This window comes from Miniopterus natalensis, chromosome 1, assembly GCF_054644295.1.
Source record: "Miniopterus natalensis isolate mMinNat1 chromosome 1, mMinNat1.hap1, whole genome shotgun sequence".
NCBI lineage: Eukaryota > Metazoa > Chordata > Mammalia > Chiroptera > Miniopteridae > Miniopterus > Miniopterus natalensis.
This window is the reverse complement of record NC_142081.1, coordinates 28520809-28545766: the sequence shown is the minus strand read 5'-3', so window position 1 is coordinate 28545766 and position 24958 is coordinate 28520809. Positions and strand designations below refer to the sequence as shown.

General features: G+C 34.9%; 1 protein-coding gene across 1 annotated transcript in view; it reads right to left on the bottom strand.

Annotated features, from left to right (window-relative positions):
* Positions 1-1854: 1854 nt before the first annotated feature.
* The window catches only part of SGPP1 (sphingosine-1-phosphate phosphatase 1), a 38812-nt gene continuing 15708 nt past the window's right edge, over positions 1855-24958 (bottom strand). Inside the window, exons 2-3 of the mRNA XM_016223856.2 lie at positions 14081-14170; positions 1855-4277 (exon numbers count right to left, since the gene is read on the bottom strand). Of these exons, the coding sequence (XP_016079342.2) occupies positions 3726-4277; positions 14081-14170 (642 nt within the window). The 3' untranslated portion in view covers positions 1855-3725. The remainder of the gene's footprint in view (positions 4278-14080; positions 14171-24958) is intronic.

Genomic DNA, 24958 nt, shown 5'->3' with positions numbered 1-24958 from the left:
CCTAATGATGTTGCAAACATCATGATATGATCTGTTAGTACAGGTCATAAAGCAACTTTTTAAAAAATATATCTTTATTGATTTCAGAGAGAGGAAAAGAGAGGGAGAGAGAGAGAGAAACATCAATGAGAGAGTCACTGATCAAGCCCGCAACCTGGGCACGTGCCCTGACCAGGAATCGAACCCCCATCGCCTGGATCCCAGGTCAACGCTCAACCGCTGAGCCACGCCCGGCTGGGCCATAAAGCAACTTTAAAATTCATTTGGATTTCAGAAAATGGGGGGGGGAAAAACACTTAAAAAACAAAGATATTCTATCATATCCTGTTGGTTGTGGTGCTATGCAACAAGACTAAAGATGATGAAAGGAAAAAGAAGAACAAATTAGGAAATACCAGCTAGTCAGTGTTTATTTCTATAAACATTTTTATTTTAAAAAGAATGTTTCTTTTATTTTTCTTTGAATTTTCCCTCCTTTGTGTCTCATGGGGAAGAAATGTCTTATAAAGATCTGTACTGGTCTGGTGGACTTAAAGATGAAGAGCTTTCTAAAATGTCCTTTACACATAGCTTGTTAAAACTTACTTTATTGTGCTATTTGTAGCTTATGTAACCACAATTAAAATTCAAGTGTAAAAGTTTTTTTCTTAACTTACATATACTATAGAAGGAACTGAAAGTGACCAAAATTTGACAAAATATCCAGCATGCTATGTTCTGTTACTCTTGGAAAAAACCCCAAAAACTTTTATTTTTAAAAATTGATTTTACAGAGAGGGAGAGAGACACTGATGTGAGAGACAAACATCGATCAGCCACCTTGGGCATGTGCCCTGACCTGGAACTGAACCAGCCACTTTCCGCTGTACAGGACAGGACGACACTCCAACAACGGAGCCACACCAGCCAGGCTGTTCCGTTACTGTTCCTCAAACTATTACCCCTTCCCTTTCTCAAAACAGCTCCTTAGCAAACAACAAGCGCTCCCTTCAGAAAAACTAATTCAACTACAAAGTTGAATTTTAAAAACTGGTCCTATTGATGTCCAGATTAAATAGTTGTGTTTTTAAGTCTAAACTTTTTGTTAACAACAATGAAATAGCTTTGGCAATGAAAAGAACCAAACACCTTTGCTGTATAAAATTGTGACTATATTAAAAATAAAAACATTTTAGTATTTACATACTCATCTTTATCAAATGTCTTATGAAAATTTGCCTTTAAATTATATTCATATCACTGAATTAATTTTTATGTTGTCTTTGAAAGACACATTATTAAAAATTACTTATAAAGAAAGCTAGTAATTATATAATCTGTAGTATTGCTTTACATTAGGTCTTACAATGAGTTTCTGGAAGACCTAGTTTTTACAATTCACACATCATGGAATTTTAAAGTTACAAAATGAAATATCTACATGTTGGCAGTGGGTGGGCAGGCAAAAAAAGGAAGGAAGGAAAGGAGGGAAGGAGGGAGGGAGGGAGAAAGGGAGGAAGGGAGATTGATTCATATGTTTATTCTGCTTGAGAAAGTACCTGTTCCTAGTATTATGATTAATTCCTACAATACTGTTAGCCACAGATTTTACTGAAACATGCTTTATACATAAGTTTTTAAAAGAAACTTTTTACTAAAAGTACAATGTCAGAATGATCATAAATGGAGCCCAAAGTCAACTTGAATCTGACAGAATTTCTTCAATGTCTCCTATTACTGGAAATAGTACACTGATTTTGAATAAAACGCCTCAGAGGGAAAGCCTACTGGAATTGAAAATTCTAAACATATTTTATAATCTCTACCAGATAATACAGAGACAAATGCATAGAAGGCAAACAAAACCAAACACCCTGCAACCTGACTTTGGTTTTTATTTTTAAATACATTTAGCATGGAACTATCACAGAACAGAAAATAATAAAACACAAAGAAATGGAATATTTTCAAATACCTTTAAAGCTAGATATAAAAATTAATAAGATAGCATAGACCCAAATTATAGGAAATAGTCCCTCAAATTTGATTCATTGAACACATTTTGAAAGAAAAGTTCTTTGCACATTTTCCAACGTACCGATATGTTCCCAAGTGCCTTGGTTTCCTATTAATAGGGAAAGGTTCCAAATTTTGTTGCTTTATTTAAAATTATCAGATTCAGTACTGGTAAAAATTACCACGTCTCTAAATTCTCAATCAGAATTATAAAAATATGAGCTTAAATAGTTATGCTGCCCAAAATAGAAACATCTTAAAGTGATACTTCTGGATAATCTGACAGATATTGCACTAAAGGAATTCCATACCTGATGCTCATTTATGGAAAGCTAATTCTCTTCTTTATGAAAAACTTATTACAAATAAACTCAATGTTAATCTAATTATAATTACACTTCAAAATATAAAGGCACAGACAATAAAGAATAGTTTAATACTATACCCAAATTTACCTCTGAAAATAATTAAAAATTTGAAAATTTGAAAAAGTAATAGGATCTAAATACTGATACTTTCAGATTTTATAATTTAACTTAAGTAGCTAATAAGTGGGTTAAAAGGTAACTGCTAAACCCAATCCTTTCCAAATAATTTAGAAAAACAGTTTGTTTATATATGAAGCTTGTGCATTGTCCCATCTATAAATTTCAATTACTCTTCCATTAACTGGAAACGTCTACCTGCAGTATAAACCAGCAAGACAATGTACAAAAAATATATCTTGTTTCTATAACTTACAATGCACAGAAAAATACCTATAAAAATGGAAATATTTGTCCATTTAGTTTCCCAATAAATTAGTGAGAAAGTTTAGCCCATTCCACATTTCTTTCTAAACAAAGGCTAAAGAGAATTGAGGGTGTTTTACTTCTAGCCCTGTTAGCTTGACATATTTTTAAAATATTTGCCCGATTATATGTATGTTAAGATTAAGGTAGCATCTTATTTTTATATCACAGTATACGTGGCATTTCTTAATACAGCAACAGAAAGGCACAATTAGCAAGCAATAAAAATCAGTACCTGAATTATTAAACTGATGTCCAGAACAACTGCAAATAAAGTACATTCAACACAGTATACAGAACTGGGGGAAAAAAGGAATCCAAAAATGAATTTTTCTGAAAACTTGGTCCATTAAAAATGCCTCCCATGTTCAACATCATGGGTAATATGATGGCAGTGTAAAATGAGGCATAAATCAATGTGGTAGTATATGAATTCTGGTCTAATAATTTATGCAGTTTAATTAGGAAATGGCTCCCATAGTAAGTAAACATTAAATATATCTGTTAATAACAACATGCCTGTATTAAGTCCAAATACACAGGCACCAATGTTTGCATATTATTACTGATTTTATAATATATCCCCAGTTTAAAAAACATAGCTATATTATTTTATATATAACATATATTATATACATAATTGTATATTATGTACCTTAATATATATTATATATATTGAATCCATAACAGCACAAAACTCTCCAAATATTATATTAACAGTCTAAATGGAAACTTATCACTTTCTCAGTGTTGAAATAGCTCAGCTCACCTAAAACAATATCTGGATGTGCAATGGTAAAATGCACTGACTCTTATGAATTTACTTAATTATTTAAGTTAAATTCCTGCAAAAGCCTAACTCTGATTTGGCTTTTAACTAGAATATATTTTTAGATATCAGTAACTGATACCCTCTTTCTTATAATAAACATTTTTCCATCAAGAGATACCAATAAAGGAAAATATATAAGGAACCAAAAATGTGATAGAGAAACCAACCATTCCATAGGTAATGTACCGGTAAGGAAGTTCAACTTCCATGTGCTGTCTTGCTTTTCGAACATCATCACATGGTATATTGAAGATTTTACAGGCTAAAGGAATGGTGATCTTTTTCATTATTACTCTAACTATCAGTACAAATACCATCCCTATAAGGATACGCAACATGGCTTTTCCAAACAGAGTTACAGTAATGGGGGGCCTAACTAAAGGTAATACATCCAAAGGAGGGTCTGACATTAGACCCATGTTATAGGTAACATGAGATCCACATGCAATTCCAGCACCACTGCCTAGAATCTCAGCAGTGTCTCCTCGGGATGTACTCCAGGTGTCAAGAGTGAAAGAAAAGATCCCCAAGGCTAAATGAAGCCCAATGATGATTAATGGAGCATATTTGTGAGTTTGGTTGAAGTTGTCGATCTGGTCCACAAATGGATAGAAGATAGCTAAGATTAAAATGGTATATAGGAATCCAGCAACAATATCCTGGGAAAAGAGAAAAGTAGAGTTGTTTAGTATAATACTATTTTTGGCATTAAAAAATATATATATATACACACATATATATATATATATTTCATATTTCAAATGTTAATAGATACAAATTTTTTAAGTATGTCACATTCTCAAAGTAAAATTTACTAACTGGCCATATAATGGTTACTAAAAACTGTTTTAATGACAATAAAAAGGATTTATTAATAATAAAAGAATTATGTTTTCATAGTTCTATCCTTTTATAAATTTACAATGTAAATTAAAAGTATATATAAATGTAAGTATTTATAAATTTAAGTAAATGCATACATACCCACAAATCTACACTCAAATCCTGAACAATTAATATGCTTAAATTATGCAGCTTTGACTCTTGGGAAAAAGAATATACCTATTTTTCAGAAATACCATCTTCATTCTCATGCATTTAAACATGTAATTCATGATTAAAGAGGATACAAAGCCTGGACAGTTTTCTTTTCTCATCCAGGCATTCACTGAACAAATACTTATTGAGTACCTACATGTGCCTGGAACTATTTTAGGGACTGAAGATACATTGCTTAAAAAATGACAAGATTCCTGCTGTCATAGAGCTTGCATCATAATGGGAAAGACTGACAATAACCCTGTAAGTAAGAAAGTAGATAAATATTACAATTTCAGATAGTTATGAGTGTTATGAAGAAAACTAAAACAGGACAATGGGATAGTATGACAAAAGACCCTATTAGAGTGATTATAGAAACCTCTCTGAGGAGGTGACACTTGAGCAGAGGAGACCTGATTCCAAAAAGGAGTCAGCCTTATCTATCTTTAGATCTAAGGAAAAGTATTCTAGGTGGAGGGAATACCAAGTGTCACAAGCTTGAGGCAGAAAAGAATCTAGTGAGTTCAAGGAACTGAGAGAAATCCAGTGTGACTCAAATAGTGAGCAAAGGAAAGAGGGATGTGGTATGAGGTAAAAGAGATAAGCAGAGGCCAAATCATACAGGGCGCTATAGACTAGGTAAGAGGTTTAAATCTTATTTCAAAAAAGTATTAGGGAGCCACTGAAAGATTCCAAAGTAGGACTGCAACACTCGATCTGCAGTGTAAAGAATGAGTCAGAGAAAAAGTACGGAAAGCAGGAGGCCACTGGAGACACTGGTGGGAGGCTACTGCAGTGGTTCACTATTGACGTGGTTCATATACACATGAAGAAAAGTACACAGATGACCTAGGAAACTATTTTAACATTCGAGCTGACAATTTCAACTTGGTGACAGAAACTGTAGGAGAGAAGCAAAGAGAAAGGGATGAAAGATGACTTAGTTTTAGGCATGAACGACTTGGGTAGGTGATGAAAAATGGTTTACTGGAAGAAATAAAGCTATTATTAAAAGAACTTTCCTTTCTGAATCATTCCTGACATAAACAAAATGGTTTCAGAATTTCCACCTTAAAACAAAACAAAACCCCTGGGATCAACTCTCTATCACTGACATTTTTATCAAGAGTTGCTTATGTTCGCTTCTTCACTTCCTATTTTTTTCTAACTCATCACTGCACTGAAACCACTCTTTTCATATAGTTATCCTTATGCTGTCAATAACAACGGGCACTTAATATCGTTCAGCAGTTAAGCAGACTAGTTGCTTAATGTTTCTCTGTCTTATAATTTTTTAATGTAATATTTGGTACATAGAAAAAGATATGTGGAGTGCACATGAACTTATAAAATTAGTATCTATGAAATCACTGCCCAAAAAGAGAACTATAATATTACCAGTACTTTGACTCTACTGGTATGCTATCTCCCAATTCTATTGCTGCATCCTCCCCAGAGACCATTATAAACCAGAGTTTTGGCTGAATAAACACCTGTTTTTAAAAACTGTTTTAACACATATCTTCAAACAAAATGTTATCTAGTTTTGCTTCTTTCTGAGCTTTAAAAAAATGCAATCTCCTTTGATTTGCTTTTTACACTAAACATTAAGTTTCAAGATTCATTCACTGTATTTACATGTAGGTCATTCATTTTCAAAACTGTGTAATGTTTTTCTGTATGAATATACAATTTCTCCATCTTCCCACCAATAGTCATTTAGGTTGTTTTCAGGTTTTGGATTAGTTCATTGGTTATAGCTGAATTTAAATGCTTTCTTAATTGGTATGTATTCTTAAGCCAACCAGGAATATTATAAACAATGCTACTATCTTTCTTTTGATGTTCCCTGGTGTGGGCCTGAAAGTGTTTCTCCAGGACATATGCTTAGGACTAGAATGGCAGAATCTTAGGATAAATGCATGTTCAATTTTACAAGAAAATAAAATTTTTTCCAGTGTTTGTAATTTATATCCCATGAGCCACTGAATTTTCCTGATTATTATTTTTTTCATAAGTTTATGGGCTATTCCTTTTCTATGCAATGCACAATTGTGTCTTTTGGGAACTGTTATTTTAGATTTTCTTCTTGTTGATTTACATGATTTCTTTATACAGTCTTCATGATCATAAAAGAGTGTTATTAAAAAAGTCTGTTTGCCTTTTATATTGAAGACTTCAATATACCCCAAATTCCAGCCATTGTACTCACTGTACGGTAGCAGTTCAATAAAAATTTTGTAGTGGTGGATTGGCAGTCCACAGTACAATACTTGAAACCAACGTTCTAAAAGATACTCAACTCCAAATCAGAATACTATGGAATATAAGAGCAGCTACAGAAGATACAGACAGTTACTAAACAGGCTAAGAATTGAATATTCAACTAAAACTTTTTAGGAAATAGATTATATTTTGTTCACCACCACCTACCAAGTAGCTTAGCATATTGTAGACACTCAAATATTTGTTGAACGGATGAATGAATGAATGAGTGAATGAATCCTTTATAGAAATTTGTTTTATCTATTTTAACAAAATCTACTAAGTTGCTTTTAAATGAATATCTTTATTGTTTTTCAACAATTATTATATTACATACATATTAGAAAAACATTTCTATATAAAAGAAGTTCTCACTGATATTTTCCTATTCTACAGTATGAAGTGAGATTATTTAAAATTTTAATTTTTATATAAGTGACTCCTTTTACAGTAGGTCCAGGAAAGATACAATCAATTAACAAAATGTTTCTGAAAGTATCAACAAAGGCAATAAATACCACTGGTATATTCAAAATTTTTAGGACATACAAAGCATTTCATACCTGGCTTCTACCTACCATTAAGCTTCAATGCCAGATCCTATAATTTACAGACTCTATTTCCTCTCATTTTGGAATTACCCTTCCCATCTATATTTTAGGCAAACTATTGCATATCTTTTGAGATTCTGCCCAGGCATCTATCTCCTCCATACACTTTCTCCTCCAAACCTATAATAGGAACAACTTCCTCCTCTCTGCCTCCTAAGCATCTTCTACATAACTGTTACAGCAGTTACCACATTGTTTTTCATTTATTTGCTTTATTTCTTCCAGAAAACCAAAGGCTCACAACTCTTGCTGCCATTAAAATCACTCAGGGAACTTAACAAAAATATTGGTGCCTGTGCCAAATCTCAGGGATTCTGATTTAACTGAATTGAAGCGGGACTGGGGCATCAGTATTTTTTTTTAAAGCTCCCCAGTGAATCTATTGAGAATTACTGCAGTACCTACTTATATTACATATTAGTATTTAGACTGTGATTTCTCAAAGGCAAAGACTTTATCTTATTTATACATATATACCCAGTGTCTGGCACACAGTAGGCAGGCAATAAATACTTGGTGAGTTGAATTAAGGCAATTAAAGTAACTCTTTAGAGTCATCACCACATTTTGCCTGACAAGAACTCTATAAGAGAAATAGATAAAACATAATTTCTTGAATTTAGGCTAAAGACATTTTCAGGGAATAATAATTATTTCTGTACTAAAACATTTGTTGTAATATTTTACATTTAATGCCACTTTTAATTCTCACAACCACTCTGATATAGTTTGCCTGAGACAATTGCATTTTGCTCTGTTGCCCCAAAAATAAATATTAAAAGTACCTTTCTTCCCATTCAAGTGTGTTCAAACTTGGTGAAAATTTAAAGTTAATGAACTAGTTTTTAAAGAAAGAAAATAGCCTAAGTTCACATAGCTAGTTATTTAATCTCCTAGACTGAAAGTGCTCAATACATTTGGAAAAAGAAAAAAAAGGAATCACCTCATTAAATATTAGGAATGAAGAGAAACTAAATTTTCAACATCTTTTAAAACATGAAGTCTTCCATGAAAACTTGCTGATATGCACTAAAAGTTACTTAAGAATTCTGGTTAACTGAATTTTACTGCAATCACGCGAAGATTCCCCAAGTGCCTCAACTCTGACCATACCTTAGAATACGGAGATCTCAAGTCACATGACTGTCAAACCCTATTCCTCATGTTTCAGGCTCCTAGTTGCCAAATAATTTCACTCTATGAGGTTATGTTCCTTTGTTTGTTACCTTACCCTTTCTTCTCTAACTTGTAATTAAAAGACGCAGGTCTCAGGGAATAACCATAGGATTTTCACTACCAGGACAGAAGCTGTAGCTTATTTTTTATTTAAATTTCATGACTGAGTCAAAACTTTAAGTTATATACTAATGTGGAAATGTTCTGAGTCTTATAATTCTCATACAGAATGTGTACCAAGTTAGATGTTTTAAGTAGATATTGATGAGTTATTTATATAAAACCATACATATTTACTCAAAGGTTAGGTGAAAAGAAGGGTTAAAGTGGCTACTTTAAAAATATATAGTTTTTCACATTATAGATATGAGTATGTTCATTCCTGTAAAATGTTTTTTATAATACCTTAAAAGTGAAAAAAAAATTAATGACTTAAGATTTTCTTGTTTGATTTACTTTTACATTACACTTTTAGAAGTATACTTCAGTATGACATAAAACACCCAATATTTGTTGTCCTCTACTTTTTTGTATATCTCCATGAATGTTAAACTTAGATTGCTGCAAGACTCTATACAATCTTCTAACATAGAAACCCACACCTGAAACCTGTATGTTCATATTAACCCTGTCACCCTAATTAATTAAAAAAAACAACTATACAAATCTGCTTCCTTTCCTGACTGAGTTATTGTTTATGATATTACACTGGATAGTGAGGGCATACTGAACTTCCATGCAACAAAACCAGAAATAATGAGTGATCGAGCTCAGGACATAAACACAGTGGCTATCATTGGGATATTTAATGTATAACATTAAAATGTATAATCAAATGCTTTTAAGTATTACAGCACAAAGTATGCAATAAAGAAAATTAACATGAAATGTAACATAAAGAATTCAAAATAGCAAATATTCCAAAAAGAAACTTAGTGAATAATTTTAGATACTTATTATAATTTTTATGCCCTAAAAATTGACTATACATTTAAGTGGAATATTCAGGGTTATCATCAAATTTATAACAGAAGATATCAAATACCATACATTCAATAAAGATTTATTATGTAATTAAATCTGGAATATTCTCCTTTATATTTTTTCTGATGAAGAAATAGAATAAGAGAGGCTAATCGTTAGCTGGGACTGGAATTTAGAACTTCAGTTGTCTCCTAGTATTTTTTTTTTCTTAATTATAATACATTTCAGGTTTCCTGCTTCTAACTTTAATATGCCAGCGAAACCAACAGGGTTTCTAACAACAAAATGTACTGTTGGATTGGATTATCTTTGATTATCTTCTTTAAGATAAAAAATTTCAAAACCCATCCTTAGTAATAAAATTCAAATTTAATACATGCTCACTATAGAAAAACTAGAAAATACAGATATACAATAACAAATAGTCCCTGGCCAGTGTGGCTCAGTTGGCTGGAGCATCGTTGGGTACAACCTCCTAACACAGAAAGGTTGTGGGTTTGATCCCAGGCAGGGCACATGCAGGAGGCAACAAATTGATGTGTCTCTCTCACACTCATGTTTCCTTCTCTCTTTCTCCCCCCCTTCCTCCCTCCTTCCTTCCCTTCCACTCTCTCTAAAAATCAATGGAAAAAATATCCTTGGGTAAGAATTAACAAAAAACAAAAACAACAAACAAACAAACCAACAACACCCCCCAAATAGTTATTATCCAGGAATAACCACTATTAAAACTCATCACTATTAGAACTCTTAAGTGTTTATTGTTCCAGATCTTTCTCTATAACAAAAGTAATCGGACAAGTACTCAGTCTAGTAACTTGAAAATGGCTTATGTTTTAAAAAACTAAAATTTAAGAGCTGGGTTTGGTAACAAATAAAGAAAAAATGGATGTAGTAACTCTCCTCTACTTTCCTGGGGGTAAAGAAAATCAGTTTAGGAAAGTAGGTGGATATTAAAAATAAACAAAGCTGTTGCTCTGTGTGTTGTAACAATAACAAAGCATATGGCAAATACTGAATGAAGTGTTCATTATGAATTATTTAGAACACATTAGAACTCTCAATGTTAATAAAGATATCAGCTTAGATAATATGGTATCTAAGCACCTATTAGCAAATTCTAGGGCACACTCTGCCTATAGTTCCATACTAATTTCACAATAAACAGTGAAAATACAAACCATGATTAAGAAAATAGTTCAAAACGCAGGTAATTACTAAAACATTAAAATGTAGGAAAAGAAACAAAAATTATGAGGAAAGTTAGACCTAAATGTTAAAAAAAAAGGGGGTTCATTGTGGGTATAATTTCATAGCCAATTATCAAATGATAAGAAGCAATGCATTACTGAATAGAAATAGTTGTGGTTATAACAGAACCATAATTTACAATATTTACAAGTTATCTGTGATTTTACTTTTAAAGGAAAAGCAAAAACTTGTAATACTATACACGGGACAAGATGATTCTTGAAGAGTTAAAAGGACTAGAGTTATGGGAGTCATCATTTGAAAAATAATACATCAATGTTGTTTTTACTTCAGCTGATTCATGAGTAGACATTATCTGGTATATAAAAAATGAACTAGCCCTGGCTGGTGTGGCTCACTGGGTTGAGCATAGTCCCATGCACCTAGAAGGTTGCTGGTTTGATTCCAGGTCAGGACACATGCTCCAGTTTTGGGCTTGATCCCCAATAGAGGGCATGTAGGAAGCAGCTGATCAATGTTTCTCTCTCCCTCTCCCTTCCTCTGCCTCTAAAATCAATAAAAATATATATATTTTTTAAAAGAATTCCTATTTTTTAAAAAAATAAACTAAGCTTGAATATTTGACCAATTCACTAAACTTTTTTCTTTTTTTTAAATATATCTTTATTGATTTCAGAGAGAAGAAAGGAGAAGGAGAGAGAGAGATAGAAACATCAATGATGAGAAAGTCATTGATCGAGCCCACAGCCCGGGCATGTGCCCTGACCAGGAATCGAACCCCGATCGCCTGGATCCTAGGTCAATGCTCAACTGCTGAGCCACGCCCGGCCAGACTAAACTTTTTGTTTTTAATCCTCACCCAAGGATATGTTCTTATTGACTTTTAGAGAGAGAGGAAGAGAGGAGAGAAGCATCAATCAGCTTCCTCGCCTAAGCGCCCCAACCAGGGATTCAACCTGCAAACTGGGTATGTGCCCTGACCGGAAATTGAACTCACAGCCCTAGGTACACAGGATGATGCTCCAACCAACTGAGCCATACTGGCCAGGGCGCTTGTATTTAATTTTTTTAAAGAGCAGCATCTTTGAGATTATGCATTATACATTCAATATAATCAGATTCATGTTACTCATTGTACGATGATAATGAACCTAGGTATAGATAATATTATTTAATATATTTTTCTTCAAGAAATATCAAGGATTCATTTTTTCATTTAAAGATGCATAACCATTTGAAAGTTTTTTAAGAGTGATATTGCTAACTTTCGGTAGTAGAAGGGAATAACTCTCACAAGGCACAGAGATGAATAACAACATTCTCTTGTGACAAATCTTATATGTGATATAAGACTCTGATACTCAGTCTCATTATAAAATTAGTAGATATTAGAATTGTATACAAATTCACAATTTGTATTAATATAAATAATTATTAAAAAGTCAAATATGAAAGTTCTAAAAGTGAAAGTTGTTAAGGACAAGAAAAAGTCAATGTAATTTACTAGAAATTTTTGGATTCTGTGAATTAGTTCATATATCTCTACTTTTTCTTCTGATCTTTTATCTACAATATAATATATAACAGGTTCACTGTGTCTTAAGAGACACCACACTATATGCAAGGGATAGAGAGAGAAAACATAGTTACTTTTCTCCTGTTGCTTACTGTCTAGTGGGGGTTACAGATAAGGAAAACAGCATTTTCATTTTAGGATAAGTGCTGTGCCAGAATTATGTTCAAAAGGCTCTGAGAGAAGGGTCACCTAACCAGTCTTCAGAAAGAAAAAATGGGCCCTGGCTGGTTTGGCTCAATGGTAAGAGTGTCAGCCCTCGGACTGAAGGGTCCCAGGCTCGATTCAGGCCAAGGACATGTACTTCGGTTACAGGCTCAACCCAGGCCCCCGTTGGCGTAGGAGCAGGAGGCAACCAATCGATGTATCTCTCTCACATCGATGTTTCTATTTCTCTCTCTCTCCCCCTTCCACACTCTCTGAAAAGCAATAGAAAAAAATATCCTCAGGTAAGGATTAAAAAATAATAATAATAAATAAAATAATAATAATAAAAAGAAAAAAGAAAAAAGAAAGATGGGAAAAGTAATGAGGCTTTTAGGAGATAAGAGCATTTTTGTGAATATTCAAGAATAGGTAGGTTAGCTAGGCTAAGAAAGGTAAAGGACATTTCATGCACTAGTTATAGCAATCCTAAAAGTATGGAGGTAAGAAACACTTTTGCATTTGAGAAAATGTAAAGTCATTCAGTATGGCACCACATTTGTGTTTTGGGAAGTATACTGTAACAAGAGACTAAACATTGCATGGAATGGTGTCAGACCAGAAAGAGGACTACTAATTAAGAAGCTGTTGCCCGGCCAGGCGTGGCTCAGCGGTTGAGCGTAGGCCTAGGATCCAGGCGATCAGGGTTCGATTCCCGGTCGAGGCACATGCCCGGGTTGTGGGCTCGATCAATGACTCTCTCATCATTGATGTTTCTATCTCTCTCTCTCCCTCTCTCTTGTCCTCTCTCTGAAATCAATAAAGATATATTAAAAAAAAAAAAAAAAAGCTGTTGCAGTAATCTGGTAGAGATGATTAAAGGAATGTCAATAGGGATAGAGAGGAACGGAAGTGAGCAGATGTGGCTGAAAAGAGTACATGAGTGTCTGTGTTGGTGCTTTTGAAACTGAACTGCATTCTCAAAATAAAATATCTGCTGTGAGCCCTAAAATACTGTTAGGAAAGAGAAGACAAGTAGAGTTTAGTACGTAAATACAGGTGGCACCACAATAGATTAAGTGCATTTAAGTTTCTAGTCACTAATAAGTAGAGCTCCCCTTGGTTTCTATATTCCCCTTGTTGGTTTTGACTCAGCGTTAGGAGAGTCATAGTAGAGAATGAGAAAAAAATAAAACTGAGACTGGAAGAAGGGAGAAATGTTATCCTGAGTATACCTGGCTATTGTGGTTGCTGGGAACTCTTTTTATGAGGTACATAATTACTACGTTAAAACTTCACAAAGCATCATGTTGATATTTTTGCAAAACACAGAAGATTTACAATAACTATATTTTGTCATTTAGGTTTCACGTAAGTTTACAAATGATTAAAAATTATTAAATTGCCTATCAATTTCAGAAAAAATAAAGCACTATAAACACAACATTTTTCTTACCAGAATGGAGTGCATTCCCATGTAAATTCTACTTAGGCAAACTAGGGAACACCAGCAGGGAACAAGGATCAGTCCATATATAAGAGGGTACTAAAGAGGAAAAAAAGTAAAATTAAATAAATTAGGTTAAATGTAAACAAGCAAATTAAAAACAAATCACATACTCTAAAGTTTCATGAAAAGAAGTATGTGTTTTTATTCCCCAATGTATTCCCAGCACTAACCCTAAACATGACACACAGCAGACATTCAAGAAATACTTCTGCATGAAATGAACAAGTAAATGAAATCTGGTGTTTCCATATTCTTCATTGTGGGAACCAACTCATTTTTGCTTTTACAGTAAAGACTCAATCACCAGCATTCTACAAAAGAAGAAAAACAGTAGGGGAAGGTGGGGGAGGCAACCAATCCCTGTGTCTCTCATGTCAATGTTTCTCTCTCTCTTTCTCTCCCTCCCATTCTCTCTGAAAAGCAATGGAAAAAATATCCTCAGGTGAGGATTTAAAAAATAAATAAAAGAAAAACAGGTAGAAGACATACTTTTAATATGGCTACAAAATGAAAGCGCCTCTGGGATAGTACCTAAATCTGGACTACGTAAGGGTCTTCACTTTGCTGGGGAGATAGACTGGGCATTATCTCCCTCTCGCTTCCATTAGTAACTGCTATCTACAATTTCTATTGATATTTTCCCATTTTGTATTCAATATTCAACACCTTATAATTTGTTTTCCACTTCTGCCCCACCACTAAAATTTAAATGGTAACCATATTGAGAAAAATTTTGATGGGATACTGGAAATAATAGGCCATAAAAAGGAAAAAAACAAAACGTAGAGAAGTCTTGGTATCAATAGCACTACTTTATGAGTTGGCTTTAACTCTCCTAGCATTCTAGGGGATAGGCATGTGGTACATTTCTAAAGAAAGGGAGATGGCATATTTGAAGCAATTTATGCCTCATTCCTTCATATTTCTTACAAATTTGAAGCCAAGGTGGTTCAATAAGAAGTGATGTTTAAAAATGAAGTATGGTTGTAAGAAGGATGGTAAAGATTTAGTACCTAGTTATTTTGATTAGACTTTTCTACTGCATTTGACATGGCCCACCACTTTCTTTATACCAGTTATTTTCACTCTCCTGGTTCCCTTTTAACCATCTACTTCTCCCCCCCCCCCCAAGAGCATATCTTCTTCTAAATACCTAAGAATAAATTTAACCAAGTGAAATACCAGTACACTGACAACTAAAAAACATTACTGAAAGAAATTAAAGACTCTTATCTTTGACATAGGACATATTTATGCATTTGGATATATTTTACATATATTCTTTGTGTACATATATATGTTTATATATAATATTATTTTAATTATTGTCTCTTTCCTCAAAATCTAAGTTCCACTGGAGCAAGGGCCCTAAGTCTGCTTTGTTCACTGTTGTAGTACCAGTGACAACAGTGCACATAGTGGGCAGTCAATAAACTTGTTCAATGAAGTAAATACAAGCCTTCAGCACTGAGGAAATCAGTCTTAGCGTATCAGACTCATGATAACTTGGGGTTATCAATGATACCATAGTATCGTTCAGTTCCTCGTCTCAAACCTGGGCTGTGTTAACCTTAAGTTCTAGGAGCATCTCTGGAATCCACCATAAGAAACTGCAATCTGAAAATCCTTTTGAATAAACTTAGGAAAAGGAATTTCCAAGGCTTGTTTTATAATAAACATTAGGTACAGATTCTGTAGCTTTAAGCCTGAGGACTGAAGGGTCCCTGGTTCAGTTTTGACCACAGGCACCTCCCTTGGTTGCAGGCTCATCCCTGGCCCTGTCCGGGGTGCGTGCGGGAGGCAACCAGTCAATGTGTGTCTCTCTCACATCGATGTGTTTCTCTCTCTCTTCCCCACTCTCTCTGAAAAGCAATGGAAAAATTATCCTCGGGTGAGTATTAAACAAACAAATAAAAACAAAATAAGATCCATTTCTCAATTCCTATTATAGGGAAAGGATTTATGAGGAAAGAAAGAGAAAGGCTATGTGTTATTGCTTATATCATTTAGAGCTGCAGGCAGACCACAGCTTCCCAGATAGCTAAGATGAAGAAATTCGTGGCTGCCTCTGTAGAACCCAGAGTAGAAACAAAAGAAACAGTAAATCCAGTCTTCCACTCTTACTCTCTACTTCTATTCCTGATACCGTTGTATTTAACCCAATTATTAATTAACTGGAAAGGAACAAAGGGAAGGCCAAATATTATAGGCATGCCCAGTGAGTGGAGGTCTGGATGACATAGGAAAGGTGATTACCTGTCACTCACACTTGGGAACAGGTCATTGGCCAGAACAGGGGTGGTCACTGCAAGGGCATGAAATCTAAGATACATAAGCTCCTGAACAAAGGAGTTCCCCCTCTTGCTTTCCTCTTTTTTTGTGCCAGCTCCTGGCTCTCCTGTCGCAGGGGGTATGCTCCCCTGCATTCACCCACATGGCCCACAGCCATGCGGACTCCACACACAGTGGACTGATAGACCATGACTAGCTTGATGCTATACCAGATCCAGATCCACCATGGAATGGAAACTCTGGACACTGGCTTTGCTTTTAGCTCTGCTGGATCCCTAGCTGCACCTTTCCCAGGACTGACTTAAGGGAAATGGTACTTTGCAAACCAAGGGATATAATTTCACAAATAAAGCTTTCTACCACATCTCATCCTCCCATGGGGGCTTTTGGAAATTCTTATCCAGTGGTGCCCTAAGAACCCCACCTTCCACTAGCAACAAAGAAGCGCAGTCCATGCAATTCTCCAATAACATTCCTACCTAATCCAATCCTTTATTTCTGATAAATAAATTGGCTGGATTTTTTAAAACCAAAATTCAATTCTAGGCAGATGTTAGAAGAAATAAATGTGGATTTATTCTTTAACGAAACATTAATAGATGAAATAATTTTATTTAACATACAACTTACCATGTACCAGGCACTATTCTAAGAGTTTTACAAATATTACCTCATTTAATTATCAGAACAACCCTTTGGGGTAGGTATTCTATTTTAAATTAAAAAAAGCAAAGAGAAGCCCAAAATCAAACAGATAGGTATTAAGTTACAAAACTGAGATTCAAACACTGAAAGTCTGATTACTGAGTCTGAGCTCTTAACCACTATGCTAAGCTGCCTTTCATGTGAAAAGTGTGTTTGTATCCCTAGGATCAAGCAGATTATCACTTAGTTATTTTTAATTAGGTTTTTCTTATAATGGAGGCTAGATACAAATTTCACATAATTAGAGGTATAAGAGATCTTAAAGGTACTGATTTCATTCTCCTCACTTCACAGATAAAGAAACAGACCCAGAGAATGCTAAATAACATTTAATATTATTTTCTAGTGGCCTATTCTGATGGCTTTTACAATTTACCATGCTCGTCGCTTTACACTTTTATCACTACACAAATACAGTAGGTAATAATTTTAAGTTTGGTAGGAGTTCCTACTTTCTATTTTATTTTTCTTGGAGAATGTTGACCTTTATCTGCTGAATTTATATATCTCCTCAAATAAGGTTTTTACTTAAATTTGATCTTTAGATCTTAGCAAAAAAGATGAAAGCAAAATTTGTAAGTCCTCATATTATTTTCAAATTAACAAAAATTTACCAAGCCCAGAAGAGTTCACAGGACCTTCTAGATGCTTTTAATTTCATACCACCATCTAATCTTTTCATTGCACATCCTACTACAGGAACACTTATCTAAACATTCCCTTCAGTTATTCTACCAAACAGTTTTATTCTTACTGATATGCTCTCCTTAACTATTTATCACACATAATCAGAATTACTTTTCATATCATGGCATTTTCCATTCATATTCATTGAAGTTAGTAAAAGAAGTCAATAAAATTACTTGCAATTAAGCAATTACAAAAACTATCTTTAATAGAATTTAAAATGTTCAGAGTAATTTAAATATGGGACAAAGGCAGACACCAGAAAAAATTATATTTTGAATATGAGGAATGGATAGTGTATATGTAAACATTTGACAAGGATAACACATTAATGATATATCTGCCTTGTTTCCATACTTTGTTAATTTAATGAAAATGGATGCAATCTTTCTGGAAAGCATTTTTGTCTACACATAAAAGAGCTCTAAATGTTCTAAATGTATATATAATGACCCAGTAATCTCTCTCCTAGAATTCTATACTAATGCTATACTACATAGAAATGTAGGCAAGGATTCAAATATTAAAATGTTTATCATAAAACTATATACACCCCATAAAACAATGAATATGTCAACATTTATTGATTATAATGTCATAGTTTAAAATATGGGTTTTTGAAACTCCACAGACCTAGCTCTAGCTATTTACTACATGCACTTACTGGGATTCTAAACAAAAATGTAGGTAACAGAAATCAACTTAAATTATCTTGAGGGGGGAAAAAAGGTTATAAGGATACAGAGTATCTACCTCACAGAACCCTAAGGCAGGATGAGGCTGAGCTTCAAGAAGAAACTGGAGCTATAAACTGGACAGTCATAGGACCATCTCTTCTTTTGACATATCTGCTTCATTCTTCTTTTTCTGCAGAGCAGCTTCTCTGCTCTTCAGTCCACATGGTAGATGGTTTCTGAATTTACTTCTTCATTGAGGAAATCTTCCCCAACCCAGTACTTATTCTCAGTTCCTGGTGGACAAGATCATGTACAGAATATATAGCTGCCCTACAGGTGAGGGAGCTTATAGAGGGCTGTCAGTGAGGCAGACTCCCCCAAAGGTGCCTGCTTCTTCAGGTGGAGAACTATGGGCTAGTTTCATAATTTCTTGGCATCACAATGCCCTCATCTATAAATGGAGATAATAGTATCTACAGTAAGGACACCCAATAGCGTAAAAACTATTTTGTAGGAATATAAAAAATTTTATTCATTAAGAATGTTTCTAAGAATTTTTACTGATTGGGAAATTTATGACATGCATTAGAGTTCTCCAGAGAAAAGGAACCACTGAAGTTAGTAAAAGTCAGTAAAATGACTTGCAACTAACTCTATTAACTTCAACAGGATGTGTATATGTACACATAGAGAGACTTATGTAAGGAACTGGCTTTATTATTGATTTATTTTAGAACTGTGGGCACTGGCAAGTCCAGAATCTGCAGGGTAGGCCAGCAGAGACCCAGGGAAGAGTTGATGTTGTAGCTCAAATCCAAGGTCAAGTCTGCTGGCAGAATCCCTTTCTTCCTTGGGAGAGAAGAGTCTTTTTTTTTTCTTAAGGTATTTAACTGACTGGAAAAAAACCCCACCTAGGTTATGGAAGATAATCTACTTTACTCAAAGTTTACTGATTTAAATGTTAATGTCATCTAAAAAATATCTTCATAGAAACATCTAGAATAGTGTTTGACCAAAAATTTGGGTACTGTAGCACAGCCAAGTTAATACATAAAGTTAACCACCACACATAATATTAAATAAAAAGAGAATAAATGCCATATACCATACGATCCCAATTATTTTCAAATTGTAAGGAAAAAGCACTACTTTTTTCCTATTCTTTCAATTTTTCCAAGTCTTCCATAAGTTTCAGTACTTATCTTGCTTGTCCTCTTAGCATTTAATAATATTAACTATTTTCTTTTTCTAGGAACATCCTCTTTCTTTATTCTACTTGCAGTTTCCCTTTATAGTATATTCTTTTTATGATATTGTTCAATCTACACCCTTCTCTTCTGCACACATCACGACTTAGACCCAGCAGTGTGGCCCTAGAGACATGCTCATACTGCGTGATCCTGCTGCTCTCTTGACCACAGCTACTGAATTATCAGGCATGGATATCTGGCTCTAAGGAAGCCAATCCATTGGCTGGACTGAGTTGATTGGGCTTCTTCCCAATAGTAATTTGAAATAAAGTCAGAAAGAAAGTCAGTCAGTCTCTGTTGTATGCTTGAATTTGGAGATGATGCAGAACTAGGGGTGAGAGACACACATGCCAAAGCAGAGAGAGAAAAGAAATAAGAAATGAGAGACCATGAACTTAAAAAACAGAGATGGATGGCATGCCTTTGTTCTGACAGATTTCCAGAGCCTGGCTCCAATCCTTCAGAAGACCTGATAGCACGTTTTTGCCCTCGATGTCCATGAGATATTCCCACTAATCTTCAAATAACAACCCCCCTTTTCCTGTTTCTTTGCTTAATCTAGTTCAAATAGGTTACTAACCACCCCCCCCAGACACACAGAGCACCCTAAACAATCCCTAAGATACCTTCTTACCTCTGCTCCTTGTCAGGTTCTGTTTCAGATTCCTTTTACTCTATCCACTCAAAGCTTTCCTAGACCCTCCATTCTCCTCACAGTGTGTACACTCCAAGGGCAATATCATCGACTCTCATCATTTCATTCCGCACGTGTATTCTTACAACACAAAATCTGTCCAGGTCTCTTTCATGTATAGAAATGCCTCCCAGACAGTTTCACATAGTTGTCTCACAGACACCTCAAACGCAACATCATATCTAAAACAGAATTAATCTCCTCTAGGCTCTTGCTCCTTTCCCCCAAATCTGACCTGCTTTCAACATTTTTAATCTCTATAAATCAAGCTACTATTTCTCAGCTTTCCAAATAGAAAATCTGGGAATAGTCCTGCGTTTCCTCCTAACTGCCATATCCAATTAATCACTATGTCTTGTCAATTCCACCTCTTAAAATAACTCTTAAATTCATCCATTTCTCTCTATTGTCACTGATACTATCTAGATCAGGGGCCAGCAAAGTTTTTCTGTAAAGAGCGAGGTAGTAACTATTTTGGGCTTTATGGACTATATAGGTTTTTTTTTAGTTTTTTTAAAAAAATATACCTTTATTGATTTCAGAGAGAGGAAAGAAGAGGGAGAGAGAGACAGAAACAGCAATGATGAGAGAGTCATTGATCGAGCCCACAACCCGGGCATGTGCCCTGACCGGGAATCGAACCCAGATCACCTGGATCCCAGGTCGACGCTGGGCATATGGACTATATAGTTAACGTAACAATCACTCAACTCTGCTGTTGTAGCACAAAAGCACCATAGGCAATATATAAACAAATGGGCATGGCTATGTTCCAATAAAGCTTTATACATGGTCATTAAAATTTTGAATTTCATATTTACATATGTCAGAAAATACCATTCTTCTTTTGACCTTTTTCAACTATTTAAAAATGTAAAAGCCATTCATATAAAATCAGGCAGCAAGCCATTGTTTGCAGTCCCCTAATCTAGATCTCCATCACCTCTCCCTTGAACTGGCTGAATAACCTCTTACCTGGTCTGGTTTCCCTGCCCCCAGTCTTGTTTCTCTTTTCCATTTTCCATACTACAGACACAAGAGTCTTCCTAAAACACCAATCTAATCTCCTTGAGGAAATGGACCATATTTGTTTTATTCATCCTGATATTTGTAGGGCTTATGTTATTTCCTGGCACTTATTAGAAACGAAAAGATTATGTCTGCAGAATTCAACATCATTACCTTGATTAAAGCTTTTTAGTCAATAACAGAAGGAAAAATGTATAATTGTAACAGAAGTATTTGTAATTACTCTCAGTTAACATGATTTTCTCTATAGAGAACACATGAGAATATACACACAAATTATTCAATAAATGGAGAGTTGAATAATGTTATATATACAATCAATGTATAAAAATCAAGAGCATTTGTATATTCCAGCCACAAAAAGTTAAAATCTTTGAATTTTAACAAGATATCATTTACAACAGTAACAAAAAATATAAACTAGAGATAAATCTAACAAAAGATACACTTGATCCATATGGAGAAAATTATTAAACTTCATTGAAATACATTTAAGAAGTAGGGGGAAGGAAGGGATTAATCAAAGAACTTACATGCATATATGCATAACCCATTGACACAGACAATAGTATCGTGAAGGCTGGGGAGGGGGCAGAAGCAGGAGGAGGGAGTCAATAGGGGGGAAAAGGGGACATCTGTAATACTTTCAACAATAAAGATAAATTTTATTTAATTAACTTATTTATTTATTTACTTTTAAATTCTTACCTGAGGGTATTTTTTCCATTACTTTTCACACAGAGTGGAAGGAGAGAGAGATAGAAACATCGATGTGAGAGAGACTTATCCATTGGTTGCCTCCCACACGACCCCAACTGGAGCCAGGGACCAAGCCTACAACCGAGGTACATGCTCTTGGCAGGAATTGAACTCGGGACCCTTCAGTCCGAAGGGCAACACACTAACCACTGAGCCAAACTGGGTAGGGCTAAAGATAAATTAAAAAAAAAAAAAAAATTAAGAAAACCTAAATAAATAAGATGTACCATATTCATAGATAAGATGAGTCAATACTGTATGACTATCAGTTCTCTCCACATTAATTTATAAATTCATTGCAATTTCAATAAAAGTCCAGACAGGGCTTTTCATGGAAATTAAAGAGCTTATTTAAAAATGTATACTGAAAGCAAATATTCAAAAATAGCCAAGACAATCTTAAGGAATATGGTAGAGAACATTCATAAATGGAACTCAACACTTACTCTAAAGCAAGTAAAGCAGTTAAGACAATGATATGGATAAAGACATAGACAAAGAGACCAGTGAAACAGAACAGAGAACCCAGGATCAGACCCATATATATGGGAACCTGACATATAACAGAAGTGGCATTACAAAAGAGTGGAGAAAGGATAAACTATTCAAAAATGGTACTAGGTCAATTATCTATATGAAAAAAATTACATCAGATCCATGCCTCACAACATACACAAAATCAATTAAAGGTAAATTAAAGACTTAAATGTGAAAATACAACTTTACCTTTCCAATAAAAAGAAATAGCAAAAGGATTTTCTTTTAGAAACAGACAAACAAAATCTAAAGTATATATTCTTTTTATTTATTTATTGAGTCTAGAGAGTAAGGAAGGGAGAAACATCAATTTGTCGTTCCACTCATTTATACATTCACTGTTTGACTCTTGTATGTGCCCTGACCCAAACCTGCAACCTTGGCGTATCAGGAAGACGTCCCAAGTATATATTTTAAAATTTAAAAAGTGGAGGTGGTGGGTGGGATGCGGGGAAGAGGTGGCACTTCATCAGCTACCTCTGGAACTGGGAAACCTAAGGCAGAGAAAATACTTGACTAGCAGGCTTCCTGAAGTGTGGAAGGCTGGAACACCGCCCAAGGAAGGTCTTATAAAGCTTGCCAAGTAGCAGATGATGCTGATACAGAAAGTAAATCAAGAAGCACAGAACTACATAAAGGAATCGAAGAACTCAAATCAAAACCTGTTGATGAAGGAACTTGATTAAGAAATGGAGCCCAGCCGGGCGTGGCTCAGAGGTTGAGTGTCGACCTAGGATCCAGGAGATCGTGGTTCGATTACTGGTCAGGGCACATGCCCCGATTGCGGGCTCAGTCCCCAGTTGGGCGCGTGCAGGAGTCAGCCCATCAATGACTCTCTCATCATTGATGGTTCTATCTCTCCCTCCCTCTCCTTTCCTCTCTCTGAAATCAATAAAGATATATTAAAAAAAGAAAGAAAGAAATGTAGGCGGTGCCTCTCTCTTTATGGAGTATGCCCACACCTTTCCCCACCCTCCTCTTTCCCCAGGGGGTGCTCTCCCTTTTCTGATTTAGCAGGTCCCCATGATATGTCTATGAGACGACAAGTACCATAGAGACGTACAAGAAACTTAACCCCACCCTCCCCCTTTCTGTGTATAAAACATGGTAGTAAGTATGATGATGTGTAACGCTTGAAGGAGAACTGTAAGAACAGTTCAACTGACTGCTCCACTGGATACCTGGGGCAGGTAGTTAAAACAACAAAAACAGCAAAATGCAAATGAGCTTACGGTCTACTGTGAAGTGAAACAACATACTTTTTCTTTAATACATAAAAAAAATAAAATAGTCCGGCCAGGCGTGGCTCAGCGGTTGAGCATCGACCTAGGATCCAGATCGGGGTTTGATTCCCGGTCAGGGCACATGCCCAGGTTGCAGGCTAGGCAGCCAATCAATGATTCTCTCATTATTGATGTTTCTATCTCTCTCTCCCCTCCTCCTTTCCCCTCTCTGAAATCAATAAGGATATGTTTAAAAAAAATAAAATAAAAACACCAAGAATAATCCTGAAGAATATTATATTTAAAGCTACAATAATAGTATAGAACTTACACACAAATATCAAGTATATCAATTTTAAATAAATAATATGAATGTAGACCCAAATATATGCATGTACTTAATATACAGTAAACTCTCGATTTTGTGGACCTCGATATAACTGACTTCAGATTTAATGAACAAAATTTCCGGTCCATCTGTCATATGTGGAAATTAACACCCTGTTAATTTTTAAATGCTTTTATGCTAGATTCGCTTATAATTAAATTAACAGGTTATTTTTTGTTATTAATTCACTGTTATTTTTAACAAATTTTAGCAAATAGGCCATATGTTAGAAAATACACTGTAGTAATTTTGCTGACATAAATATTACATATCTACAACTACAGTCTATATATTTAAATACAAGAGTCACTGCTCATAAACAATGTTCCGCAAATGATTAGCATGGGATCACTGCATCGCAAGCGGTAATTGGTTTGTTGTATGGCGTGACTTTTTTTTTTTTAATTCTCAGCTGAGGATTTTTTTTTTCATTGCTTTTTGGAGAGAATGGAAGGGGGGGGGAGAGATGTGAGAGAAAAACATTAGTTGGTTGCCTCCTGCACACACCCCAACCCCAACAGCGGCCAGGGATTGAGCCTGCAACCAAGGTACATGCCCTTGGCCGGAACTGAACCCAGGACCC